The sequence below is a fragment of the Oncorhynchus tshawytscha genome, linkage group LG09 (genome assembly GCF_018296145.1).
Source record: "Oncorhynchus tshawytscha isolate Ot180627B linkage group LG09, Otsh_v2.0, whole genome shotgun sequence".
NCBI lineage: Eukaryota > Metazoa > Chordata > Actinopteri > Salmoniformes > Salmonidae > Oncorhynchus > Oncorhynchus tshawytscha.
Genome location: NC_056437.1, coordinates 15,158,383 through 15,172,229, shown reverse-complemented (window position 1 = coordinate 15,172,229; position 13,847 = coordinate 15,158,383). Strand labels below are relative to the sequence as shown.

The window sequence follows — 13,847 nt, the reverse complement described above, 5'->3', positions numbered from 1 at the left end:
GACTGCGTGGCCAGGCACGACTCCAACACCATTAAGTTTGCAGATGACACAGCTGTGCCTGATCACCGACAACAACGAGACCACCTATAGGGAGGAGGACAGAGACCTGGCCGGGTGGTGCCAGAGTAACAACCTCTATCCCTCAACATAATCAAGACAAAGGAGATGATTGTGGACTACAGGAAAAGGAGGACCGAGCACAACCCCATTCTCATTGTGTCCCACCACCCTCCAAACCCCTCTTTTACGCTACTGCTACTCTGTTTATCATATGCGTTGTCACTTTAACCATATCTACATGTGCATACTACCTCAATTAGCTTGACTAACCTGTGCCTGTATATAGCCTCGCTACTGTTATTTTTCACTCTTTATACGGTTTTATTTATTTATTGTTCACCTAATACCTTCTTTTTTTAAAACTTAATCGTACTGTTGGTTTGGGCCCGTGAGTAAGCATTTCACTGTAAGGTCTACACTTGCTGTATTCGGAGTACGTGACAAACTTTGATTTGATCATTAGGCTAGGTGTTATTTATTCCGTTAAGGACCACTTTGGAAAGGAGTGTTTTTATGATTACTTTCAAGTGATAAACAGTTTTTAAAATTCTATTCCATACAAGGACTCAGTGCTGCTGGGGAACTCCCGAGGCAGCAAGGAGGCCCGGGCGAGAGCCAGCGCCGCCCTCCATAACATTATCCACTCCCAGCCTGACGATAAGAGAGGGCGCAGAGAGATCAGAGTGCTGCACCTCCTGGAACAGATCAGGGTTTACTGCGAGACCTGCTGGGAGTGGCAGGAGAACCATGAGAGGGGAGTGGACCAGGATAAAAACCCCAGTAAGGCCTGCTCAGATGTATTGCATGCTTTGGTTAGGGTATGGTTATTTGGATGAGTAATGTAGGACAAAAACCCAGTAAGGACTAAAGCGACGGTTGTAATGAATTGTGTTGGTTTTGTTTTTTATTGTGTATTTGGAAGCGTAAACCACCAGTACCTCCTGCTCAGATCACTTGTACTTGATTTGTTTAATGTTTTAAATTGATAATTGGAAGTAAGGCTTGAGTAAGGCCTACTTATTTCAGATGGATGAACTGTGTTTTAGTTAGGGTATGGATATTTGGATGGGTCATCTGTTTTTATTAGAATGGATTGTGTTTGTCCCAGTGCCCTCTCCCGTGGAGCATCAGATCTGCCCAGCGGTGTGTGTTCTAATGAAGCTGTCCTTTGATGAAGAGCACAGGCACGCTATGAATGAGCTCGGTAAGCATCCACTTCAAAACTGTTGTTCTGACCAAATGCAATTTTTTATTTTGGCTATTTAACCAGTATAGCCCACTTGGTGACACTTGCCACTGCTTTCCAGGCAGTTATCTTAAAAAAAAGAGAAATTATGAAACAATCTTTATTTGATTGGTTTAATGTTTCATTACCCAAGAAACCAAAACAGAAAAGAGGTAGGTTAATGCATGTGTTCATCCCTGTAAAGATGTAGGCTCTTATGCAATGTCTGGCATGGGACATCATATAGTAGAACTTTCATGGGGCAGACTCATTCAATGATTGATTGACATTTCTCCTGCTGTGCTGTGTGTTCCCAGGGGGGCTGCAGGCTATAGGGGAGCTCCTCCAAGTGGACTGTGAAATATACGGCCTCACCAGTGACCACTACAGCGTCACTCTGAGGAGATACGCTGGCATGGCCCTTACCAACCTCACCTTCGGGGACGTGGCCAATAAGGTGAGCTTCTGGTTCCGGACGATTTAACCTTAGATGTAGTTGTGTGTGCAATTCTGACCTAATATCTTGCAAATGTTCTGCCTTAGGGTTGGTTTCCCAGACCCAAATTAAGCCTATTCCTGTATTTAAAAGCTCTTTCAATCTCAATTAAGCACGCTTTGTAGTCCAGGAGAAGGCTGGATCTGGGAAACCAGCCAATATGTGTAAACGCACTTGAAAGTAAAGGCAATAGTGTCTTTGAGGACAATCAATCTCTGTGCTTGTTCATAAAGTATGGCTTCAAATTAATAGTAAGCATCTTTCTGTATCTTCCATCCTCAGGCCACTCTATGTTCCATGAAGGGATGCATGAGGGCCATGGTGGCTCAGCTGAAGTCTGAGAGTGAGGATCTACAGCAGGTGATTGCCAGTGTGTTGAGGAACCTGTCCTGGCGTGCAGATGTGAACAGTAAGAAGACCCTCCGTGAGGTGGGCAGTGTCAGGGCTCTGATGGAATGTGCCTTGGAGGTACAGAAGGTGAGACATCCACCACTCTCACTTTGATACAAATACATAAGGAGTACATCATGCATAAATATGTGAATGAAATGTACAATAGGAATTCGATAAAGATTTGCCTAAATATGTATTCACTGGCTGATCAAATTTGTCCTCTTTTCACAGGAGTCTACTCTGAAGAGTGTCCTCAGTGCCCTGTGGAACCTGTCAGCTCACTGCACTGAAAACAAAGCTGATATCTGTGCTGTAGAGGGGGCTTTGGCCTTCCTGGTTAGCACTTTGATGTACCGAAGCCAAACTAACACCCTCGCCATCATTGAAAGTGGAGGAGGCATCTTGCGCAATGTGTCTAGTCTCATTGCTACAAATGAAGATCACAGGTATGTCTATTCATTTTTTTTTTTTATCATTCATTATTAGGGAGGCACGATATATCGGTGAATATGTCGGAATCGGCCGATATTAGCTAAAAATGCCAACTATCAGCCCGATGTCTAGTTTAACGCCAATGTTAAAAACCGATGTCAAAGCTGCTGTGCATACCTATATAATGTATGTACAGGACGTAATGACGACACGTAAAATGTTGCGCTACACGGGCAACACAGCATTCCTGACCTAGCCCACAATGTCTGCTGTGTGGATCTAGCAGTCAACAAGTTGAGTAGGCATTTGAAAGAATAAGAAAATGTCAGCGAGACAACTCCAAAGGCGAAATCCATTAAAGCCAAGATAATGGAATTCATGGATTCTTACCATAGTAATCCTGGTTGAGAATGAAATAATTGAACAGCACAGCAAGTTAGTCAAAGAAATAGGTTTTGGATTGTTTTACTGGTAATGGGGACATACGTAAATTCCAACAAAATAACTTTTTGGTCTGTGTGTGACCTTTATTTAACTAGGCAAGTCAATTAAGAACAAATTCTAACTTACAATGACGGCCCGGACGCTGCTGGGCTAATTGTGCGCCGCCCTATGGGACTCCCAATCACGGCCGGATTTGATACAGCCTGTATTCGAACCAGGGACTGTAGTGATGCCTCTTGCACTGAGATGCAGTGCCTTAGACCGCTATGTCCATGTGTGTGCTAACTATTTAACTGTACTAGAATGCTTACAAGGCCTGTAAAATTAAATATTGCTATCCGTATCGGGGTTTTTTTGGCAAGGAAAATATCGGCCAAAAATGGCATCGGCGCATCACTATTCATTATAGTGTTGTGCTGTTAAATATTTGATATTATTATACGGACTCCTGTAATAATGTTTAATGTTCTTACACTTGAAAGCTTACAAGACCCTGTGTTGCTTTTTTCTCTCTCTGTAGACAAATCCTGAGAGAGAACAGCTGTCTTCAGACACTCCTGCAGCACCTGAAGTCTCACAGCCTGACTATTGTGAGCAACGCGTGTGGCACGCTGTGGAACCTCTCGGCCCGCAATGCAAAGGACCAGGAGGCCTTGTGGGAAATGGGTGCTGTGAGCATGCTGAAGAACCTCATCCACTCCAAGCACAAGATGATCGCTATGGGCAGTGCCGCAGCACTGAGGAACCTCATGGCCAACAGGCCCGCCAAATACAAGGATGCCAACATCATGTCACCTGGCTCTAGCCTGCCCTCTCTTCACGTCAGGAAACAGAAAGCCCTGATCGAGGAACTGGACTCTCAGCACCTCTCGGAGACGTTCGACAATATTGACAATTTAAGCCCCAAGGCGTCCCACAGGGGTAAACCAAGCAGGCACAAGCAGAATGTCTACAGTGATTACGATGGTGTCTCTAGATCAGACGGGTTTAGCCCCAACAGTGTGCCTGTGCGCTCCCCTTACGTGAACACACCAGTTCTGTCGAGCCCGTCACCCAGAGACAACCCAAGGGGGAACATAGACAGTGTTAGGGCCGAGAGGGATCGGGGCCAGGACAGAGACAGACAGAGGGGTGCACCCAGTGGTTTCCACCCAGATCATGACTCTAAGAGAATGCAAATGCCCGCCACAACAGCTGCTCAGATTGCCATGGTGATGGAGGAAGTGAACAGCATTCACTTACTGACTGGCCTGGATGACCGGTCACCAGAGACCCCAAATCAAGACCCTCACTGTACAACTGCAGCACATGGTCATTCAAATGTATATCCCTACACTAAAACCGATCACTCGGGCAGACCATGTCCAATGCCCAAGTTGGAATACAAGGCATCCAACGACAGTCTCAACAGCGTAAACAGCACTGACGGCTATGGCAAAAGAGGACAGATGAAGCCATCTGTGGACTCATACTCTGAGGATGATGAGGGGAAGTGTTGCGTCTATAGAAAATATCCTGCAGACCTTGCTCATAAGATCCACAATGCCAACCACATGGAAGATGATGACGGAGAAGTTGACACACCTATCAACTACAGCCTAAAGTATTCTGACGAGCAGCTGAACTCTGGTCGGCAAAGTCCAAGCCAAAATGAGAGATGGGCGAGGCCTAAGCACATGGAGGAGATGAAACAGACAGATCAGAGGTCTGTGCGATCTCAAAGCCCAGGCTACCCCATGTACACGGATGGCAACAGTGAGGGGGAGGAGAAATTGAAGTACAAGCCCAGGTTTGTGCAAACAGAAATGCAACAAGGATTCAGATCAAGGAACACCAACCAACACCAACAAGATCAAAGCAATACTGGTCCCACTCAAGGAATGAACAAAAAGATGAACATGTGCCAGTCTGTGGATGATTACGGTGATGACAAACCAACCAATTACAGTGAGCGATACTCAGAGGAAGAACAACAGGATGACCAGCCGACCAACTACAGTATGAAATACAACAAGGGGCCTCATACGGAACAACCAATTGATTACAGTCTGAAGTACTCCGACACCTCCTCCCAAAAATCCATGTTTAGTCATTCAAAGTCATCTTCCACTCAGAGCTCAGTGAAAGACCATCTAAGCCAAGATGGTTCAACATCATCCGTGACATCCAAAAAGAATGTAGGGAGACAAATGCAGCTACATCCATCCTCGGCTCAAACGAGGTCAGGGCCAACTCGACCAGGCCAGAAGAACACAACATGCAAACCTCCTACCGTCAATCAAGAGACCCTACAGACGTACTGTGTTGAGGACACACCCATCTGTTTCTCAAGGGGTAGCTCTCTGTCATCCTTGTCCTCAGATGAGGATGAAATGGAAGGCTGCAAGAGGAATGTGAATGCTGCTAGCAACTACCCAACTCTTCCCATTTCTGAGAAAGAGTCCACTGGCAGTCACGCCCAAGAACAAGGCACAACCGAGGGCCAGTCTGTGCAGTATGTCCGAATAAAGCCTCCAAGGACTAGTCAAGTTCATGGAGACGGATCCAGACATCACAAAGCCGTTGAGTTTTCATCAGGAGCTAAATCACCATCTAAAAGTGGTGCACAGACTCCCAAAAGCCCCCCAGAACACTATGTGCAGGAGACGCCCCTCATGTTCAGCAGATGCACATCTGTAAGCTCTCTGGACAGCTTTGAGAGCAACTCCATTGCTAGCTCTATACAGAGTGAATTGTGCAGCGGGATGCCCAGTGGAATCATCAGCCCAAGTGATCTGCCCGACAGCCCTGGTCAGACCATGCCTCCGAGCCGAAGCAAAACGCCACCACCCCCTCAACATCCACCACCAATGAAACACAAAAAGGTGCCGCCGCCGCCGCCGCCGAGGGCGGATTTGGCTCCAAGGCATGCTGCTGTACACTCTGCTGTCCAGAGAGTCCAGGTGCTTCCGGATAACGACACCCTCCTACACTTTGCGACAGAGAGTACCCCAGATGGATTCTCTTGTGCATCCAGCCTCAGTGCTTTAAGCTTAGATGAACCTTACATTCAAAAAGATAATGAGCTCAAGATCATGTCTCCTGTTCACGAAGACAACCAGGGAAACGAGGCTGAGCATGATGACACTACAGAATCCCCAAGCCAAGAGAAGCATTCACCTGGTGAGGTGGAAAAAGATATTTTGGATGATTCAGATGATGACGATATAGAAATACTGGAGGCTTGCATAAACTCAGCCATGCCAACAAAGTCATCGAGAAAACCCAAAAAGCAATCGCCTTCCAACACTACTTCTAGAATACCACCACCTACTGCCCATAAACCAAGCCAACTTCCTGTGTACAAGTTACTCCCTTCACAAACCCGAGGACAACAGAAGACTGTTGGCTTCACCCATGGAGAGGACATGCCTAGGATTTACTGCATAGAGGGAACCCCTATAAATTTTTCAACAGCCACATCTCTCAGCGACCTCACCATTGATTCACCCCCAAATGAGCTGGCCAACACTGAACGGTGTGCTCCTCCTTGTGCAGAAGTATTCTCCAGTCAAATAAGGGATACTATTCCAGAAGGGGAAAGTACAGATGAAAAAGATGGAGGTGTTACTTCATCCTTCACACAAGCTGCCGCTGTAGAAAATGAAGGGGATGACATCTTAGCAGAGTGTATCAGTTCAGCCATGCCAAAAGGTAAAATCCATAAGCCCTTTAGAGTACAGAAAATGAATGATCAACTACAGCACCCTTCATCAGCTTCTCCTGTTAGTCTAGTCAAACAAGAGGTTGAAAAGAAGAAGCCCACATCCCCTGTTAAACCAATGCCACAGAGTAGTGAGTACAGAGCTAGGATGATTAAAAAACCCCAGCCACCTTTCAACTTTGTTTCATACCCTGATAAAAACAAAGAAACCAAAATGCTTGAGCCAAAAATGGCCTCCAGAAATTTCCCAGATAAACCACCAAATGCAGATGAGAGGCCACGGCCAGGATTTGCTTTTGACTCGCCACAGAATTACACACCAATAGAGGGTACACCCTATTGCTTTTCACGCAATGACTCCCTGAGTTCCTTGGATTTCGAGGATGATGAACCTGATCTCTCAAAGGAAAAGGCACAACTTAGAAAAGACAAAGACCAGAGAAAAGTGTCAACAAAAAACCGTGGAGAGCCATCCGCAAGAACAAACAGGGCAAATGTACCACTGACTGCTCCAACAACACCTCTGCAGCAGAAGCAGGCAGTCTTTCCACAACCATCCAAAGAAAACGTGGGGCCAGTGCCAGATGAGAAGCAGAAGTTTTCCATTGAGGACACACCAATGTGTTTCTCTAGAAACTCCTCTCTCAGCTCGTTAAGTGACATTGACCAAGAGAACAACAACAAAGACCTCCAGCCAAAAGAAGTGGAGGATGTAACTCAGGTAGAAGCTACTTCTAAACCCCAAGCCTCTGGTTACGCACCAAAAGCCTTTCATGTAGAAGACACCCCTGTGTGTTTCTCAAGAAACAGTTCACTCAGCTCACTAAGCATTGATTCAGAAGATGACCTTCTACAAGAGTGCATCAGTTCAGCCATGCCAAAAAAAAAAAGAAACAGACAGCCAGAAATAAGGGGGGGAATGACCAAGGAGATGCCACTGAGGAGAAAAGTATGGATAGAATTTTAGCTGAGGAGCCTGATATCACATTGGATCTCACTGATACACATAGTCCAGTTTCTGAACAAGCCTTATCTCCAGACTCTGAATCTTTTGATTGGAAGGCCATCCAAGAGGGTGCCAATTCCATCGTCAGCAGTTTGCACCAGGCAGCTGCTAGCCTCTCTAGACAAGGCTCATCTGACTCTGACTCAATCCTCTCCCTCAAATCTGGAATATCCCTTGGCTCCCCTTTTCACTTGCCCTTAAATTCAGAGGATAATAAATCTGCATCCGACAAAGGACGCCCACGGATATTAAAGCCTGGTGAAAAGAGCACTTTAGAAGCCCAAAAAAAAGAAAAGGAAGAGGAGGCAGCAAAATCTCTTAAAGGGGGCAAGAAAGTCTACAAAAGTCTCATAACAGGAAAACCACGTGCCAGCGCTGAGACCCCAGCCTCATTACAGCAGAGGCCGACTGCCCCTAGTGTTCCCATGATTTCTCGTGGGAGGACAATGATCCAGGTCCCTGGCGTTAGAAGCAGTTCTCCAAGCACAAGCCCAGTCCAAAAGAAGCCTCCACCCCGTGGTCCAGCCTCTGTCTCAAAAACTCCTCCCACTCAAGGGCAGAATTCCAGTAACTCACCCAGAAGCATCAAACCACCTGCTAAATCTGATCCTAGTCCATCCAAGGATCAGCCTGGTTCTCAATCGGGATCAAGTAAAGCTTCATCACGATCTGGATCCAGAGACTCCACACCATCCAGACCAGCTCAACAGTCCTTGACCACCAGACCCATGCAGTCACCCGGTCGCTCCTCTGTGTCACCTGGAAGAAATGGTCTCGGCCCTTCAAACAAATTATCCCAAGTGCCTCGCACTGCTTCTCCAAGCACATTGTCAACTAAGTCTTCTGGTTCTGGCAGGATGGCCTACACTTCCCCTGGGAGACCGATGGGTCAGCAAACTCCACCCAAGCAGACTGGCTTGACGAGAAGCACTAGCGGAATCCCTAGGAGTGAATCTGCCTCAAAGAGTCTGAACCAGTGTGGAGTTGCTGGCCCTTCTAAGAAGCAGGATTTGTCCAGGATGTCGTCCACAAAGTCTAGTGGAAGTGAGTCAGACCGGTCGGAGAAACCTGCCCTAGTTCGCCAGTCAACATTCATCAAAGAGGCCCCTAGTCCAACACTGAAGAGGAAATTGGAAGAGTCTGCTTCTTTTGAGTCTCTGTCCCCCTCTATCAGCCAGTCTCAAACGCCTGTGTCGAGTCCGTCTTTGCCAGATATGTCGTTAACTTTGCCCTGTCAAGGAAGCAACTGGAAAAAGTCTCCTCAGAATCCAAATTCCTCCGAAAATGGGGATGAGAAGCCTCAAAGAGGAGGGAAGCATGACATCTCCAGGTCCCATTCAGAAAGCCCCTCTAGGCTCCCTAATCTTAACAGGAAAGGTACATGGAAGAGGGAGAACAGCAAACACTCCTCCTCTCTCCCAAGGGTTGGCACCTGGAAGAGAACCGGCAGCTCATCTTCCATCCTCTCTGCCTCCTCTGAGTCAAGTGAAAAGGGCAAGAGTGAGGATGAACGACAGCCACTGAGTCCAGCCCAAAGGTCCCCACACGGCAAAGATGGAAACCCTTTAAAAGGAACATGGAGGAAGATGAAGGATAGTGAAATGTCTCAGTCAGAAGGCCGTGATTCTTCCTCCATAGAGTCCATGGACACCATGGCCATGGGGCACCAAATGAGCCCTGCCGTTTCCAAGACTGAGGATGTGTGGGTGAGGATTGAGGACTGTCCCATAAACAACCCGAGGTCTGGAAAATCCCCAACAGCAAACATCCCTCCTGTAATTGACAGTGTTATACTCAAAATGCCCTCTGTTGATCTCTTGACAAGTGAAACCCATCCAAAACATTCCTCAAATGAAAGTGTAAATGCTCTTAGGCTAGGTTCAGAGACTAATTTAAACTTGTTTAGGAGCAGTGAGAGTATTGATAAGAAAGGGCCAGACCTGAAGCCTGCTCAGAGTAACCAAAGCATTGTCCCAGAGGCCCATGAACTGTCTCTTGCTGAACGCACCCCTTTTAGCTCCTCCAATTCTAGCAAACACAGCTCACCGAGTGGGGCTGTGGCGGCCAGGGTCAGCCCTTTCAACTACACCCCTAGTTCCAGGAAGAGCAGTGCTGACAGTGCCACACTACCACGACCCTCACAGATACCCACGCCTGTCAGTGTAACCAACAGTGCAAAAAAGAGAGAGACTAAAGGAGAAAGTGCTGGTGAAAGTGGGTCCTACATTGTAACCTCAGTTTAAGTCACTTGAGGCTAGACTACACACAGATGATCTAGGGGAAATGTCTTGAACATACCTAGTGATCTGTTGTAAATAATTATTTACAACAAACCCAATCAAAGAAAAGATTCATCACAATTTTTGGTGTAAAAAATAAACATGTAAATAGTGAGTCACTAGACTTATTGTAGTTGATACCTAATTGATGGACCCTGTTTTTTTGCTGGTAGGAATGTGGCTGGGACACTGGTTATCAGAGGGAGAGAGGGAGACCTCTGAAGGATAATGTATGTGAATTTGTACTGTACAGATTTTAATTATGTATTTAATTTAAACCCCTGTCAAGAGCCTGAATCTTGTTCGACTTGACAAAGATAATCGCTTAAAGTTGCATATTTGGGATGTTAAAACACTTAAAGATCGACTTTAATACTACTCCGTTCGATTGGAAAAAAATGATATGCCTGTGTTTAGGTCAGAAAGAAAAGTAATTCTAATTTTTACTAATGCAAATGTATTATAAGCTACCCATCCTTGCATGTAAACTACCCAGATGGTAAAGATGAACATTTGTGATCACATGACATGTTGGTAGCTGTAGTGTAAAGTTTTACACTATTTCATGTGTGCTCTGAAAGTAAAGGAATTAACCGCAAGTTAACCTGAGAAATATTTCCATTGAAAAATAGATTATGTGAGAGTAGACTGATACATGGCTCTGCTGTTTGTTGTTTTAATTGTTATCAGGTTAGTTGGTTGCTTTTTTAACTAAGACTCTGAAGGACTGAATGAACACACATATTACTATAGGGTTTTGGTGTTGGTTTATCTTTTTTTTAAAGGTAGTTTTAGTTTCCCTGTAATCACTGTAATGCTAAAGCACATGATCAGAGGAGTTTATGTACTATTTTGTTCTACCCAAAAATTACACTGTCTGAAATACTTTTTCTTTTTCTCATGCAATACATTTGTGGTCGGCTATTCAAAGGAAAAAAGTCACATTCCAAATTGTAAATCAGCATAATAAATCATGTTAAAATGTTGGGGTGAAAAACTGGTGTCCAGTGTTACTGAACAGTGGAAGTGTTTAATTATCTGTCTTGAAGATATTTTGGTAGTGAATAGAACTTAAGATCTGCTTAAAGTGAATGATTAACTCGTGTCCTTAGTGCAGCTATGTTTTGCTATACAAACCAAGGAGATATAGCTATAGGCATGAATTCATTACCCAACTACATACACATTTCTTCTGTTGTACGAGTGCAATAACATAAGGGCAATCCGCATTTGAAATGATGAAGTGGTATCCTGACCACTGTTTTGGTAGAAAGCTGGGGAATGGGGCTGGAGAAATGTAACCACTTAAATTAATAGAACTATGGATGCACGGTCTGACCATCCATGATATCAACATTTATAGTTTTGACCATGTTTTGAGACTATACAGTTTATTTACATGTATGTTTACAAAAATTGAAGAAAAAGCTTGTTTTGGGATTTGATGGTGTATGACAGTTGAACTAAGCTGGTGAGGCATTTACAAGTTCTATTCATCAAGAATCAATGGGATATCATGAATAAAATGTAGAAACTGGCGACTCCCCAGTAAATCAACTCATCCGTCATAGCACTTTCCATCAGTGTTAATTCTTTTTACATATTCTCCAGGCATTACATATTACGTTTTAGGTAGCTAGGTGGGACAACTACATATCTCAGTCATAAGTAGCAGTTTCCTAAAAATAGCTATCAGCAAAGTCTGAGCTAGTAAGGAGGAAAAGTTGAGTGAGTGTTCACCAAACACATTTGAGGGGAGCTTTGACTGGGCTGAGGGTGGCCAAGAGACCAGAGGTGGCTGAACGGAAGGCTCATTTTAGGGTGTAGGGTTTGAACATAGCCGGAAGGTAGGGAGGGGCAGTTCCCCTTGCTTTTCTGTAGGCTACCATGCTCTTGTAGTAGATGTGCGCTTCCACTGAAAGCCAGTAGAGTGTACGGAGGAGCAGGGTGACATGGGAGAACTTGGGAAGTTTCTCCTTGCAAAAATTACAGAAATTATGAATTGATGTGTAGTTTGTGATGAAGGACACTGCATCACCCACAAAAGGTGTCACCTAGAAGGAAGCACCTTTTTGAGACCTCGGTTATGTTTATGTTTAGCAGGATTGTCATACAAACCTGTTATTAGAAAAAGCATTACTAGTTTGGTCATTTTTGTAGATTGCAATCTTTGGCCACTACCAGATCTGAAATACATCATTGTCTCTTTAAACGGAATTGTCTAATTACAGCAAGAATAAACTAACTTCCGGTGGGCTGACTAATCACAGAACTACATACAGATCAGCAAATTAAATCGCATGGTAAACAGGTAGTTTTCTCCAGGTGCATTTTGAGAAGATGTCTCCATTAAGTGATAATCCATCAGAGAAAGGTGGGTAATATAAGATGCATGTCTCTTCTTGTCCCATGAAATGTTTGTGAGTATAAGTCATACATGTGACAAACAATTTAAACTTGGGTCAAATGTTTTGGGTAGCCTTCCACAAGCTTCCCACAATAAGATGTGAATTTTGGCCCATTCCTCTTGACAGAGCTGGTTGCTCACACATACTTTTTCAGTTCTGCCCACATATTTTCTATAGGATTGAGGTCAGGGCTTTGTAATGGCCACTCTAATACCATGATGTTGTCCTTAAGTCATTTTGCCACAACTTTGGAAGTATGCTCGGGGTCATTGTCCATTTGGAAGACCCATTTATGACCAAGCTTTAACTTCCTGACTGATGTCTTGAGATGTTGCTTCAATATATCCACATAATTTTCCTTCAGGATGTCATCTATTTTGTGAAGTGCACCAGTCCCTCCTGCAGCAAAGCACCCCCACAACATGATGCTGCCACCCCCATGCTTCATGGTTGTGGTGGTGTTCTTTGGCTTGCAAGCCTCACCCTTTTTCCTCCAAACATGACAATGGTCATTATGGCCAAACAGTTCTATTTTTGTTTTCCATCAGATCAGAGCACATTTCTCCAAAAAGTACAATATTTGTCCCCATGTGCAGTTGCAAACCGTCGTCTTTTTTTATGGAGGTTTTTGAGCAGTGGCTTCTTCCTTGCTGAGCGGCCTTTCAGGTTATGTCGATATAGGGCTCGTTTTACTGTGGATGTAGATACTTTTGTACAGGTTTCCTCTAGCATCTTCACAAGGTCCTTTGCTGTTGTTTTTTTGTGTTTATTTCACATTTATTTAACCAGATAGGTTAGTTGAGAACAAGTTCTCATTTGCAACTGCGACCTGGCCAAGATAAAGCATAGCAATTCGACACACAACACAGTTACACATGGAATAAACAAAACAGTCAATAATACAGTAGAAAAAAAATAAGAAAAAAAGTCTATATACAGTGAGTGCAAATGAGTTAAGATAAGGGAGTTAAGGCAATAAATAGGCCATGGTGGTGAAGTAACTTCAATATAGCAATTAAACACTGGAATGGTAGTTGTGCAGAAGATGAATGTGCAAGTAGAGATACTGGGGTGCAAAGGAGCAAGATAAATAAATACAGTATGGGGATGAGGTAGGTAGATAGATGGGCTATGTACAGGTGCAGTGATCTGTGAGCTGCTCTGACAGCTGGTGCTTAAAGCTAGTGAGGGAGATACGAGTCTCCAGCTTCAGAGATTTTTGCAGTTCTTTCCATTCATTGGCAGCAGAGAACTGGAAGGAAAGATGACCAAAGGAGGAATTGGCTTTGGGGGTGACCAATGAGATATACCTGCTGGAGCGCGTGCTATTAGTGGGTGCTGCTATGGTGACCAGTGAGCTGAGATAAGGCAGGGTTTTACCTAGCATAAGGCGGGGCTTTA

General features: G+C 44.6%; 1 protein-coding gene across 1 annotated transcript in view; it reads left to right on the top strand.

Annotated features, from left to right (window-relative positions):
• apc (APC regulator of WNT signaling pathway) overlaps positions 1 to 11,035 on the top strand; it is a 47,179-nt gene extending 36,144 nt beyond the window's left edge. Inside the window, 7 exon segments of the mRNA XM_024430946.2 lie at positions 624 to 840; positions 1,169 to 1,264; positions 1,603 to 1,742; positions 2,064 to 2,258; positions 2,406 to 2,620; positions 3,571 to 7,633; positions 7,636 to 11,035. Coding sequence (XP_024286714.1) covers positions 624 to 840; positions 1,169 to 1,264; positions 1,603 to 1,742; positions 2,064 to 2,258; positions 2,406 to 2,620; positions 3,571 to 7,633; positions 7,636 to 10,002 — 7,293 coding nt within the window. The 3' untranslated portion in view covers positions 10,003 to 11,035.
• Positions 11,036 to 13,847: the final 2,812 nt, after the last annotated feature.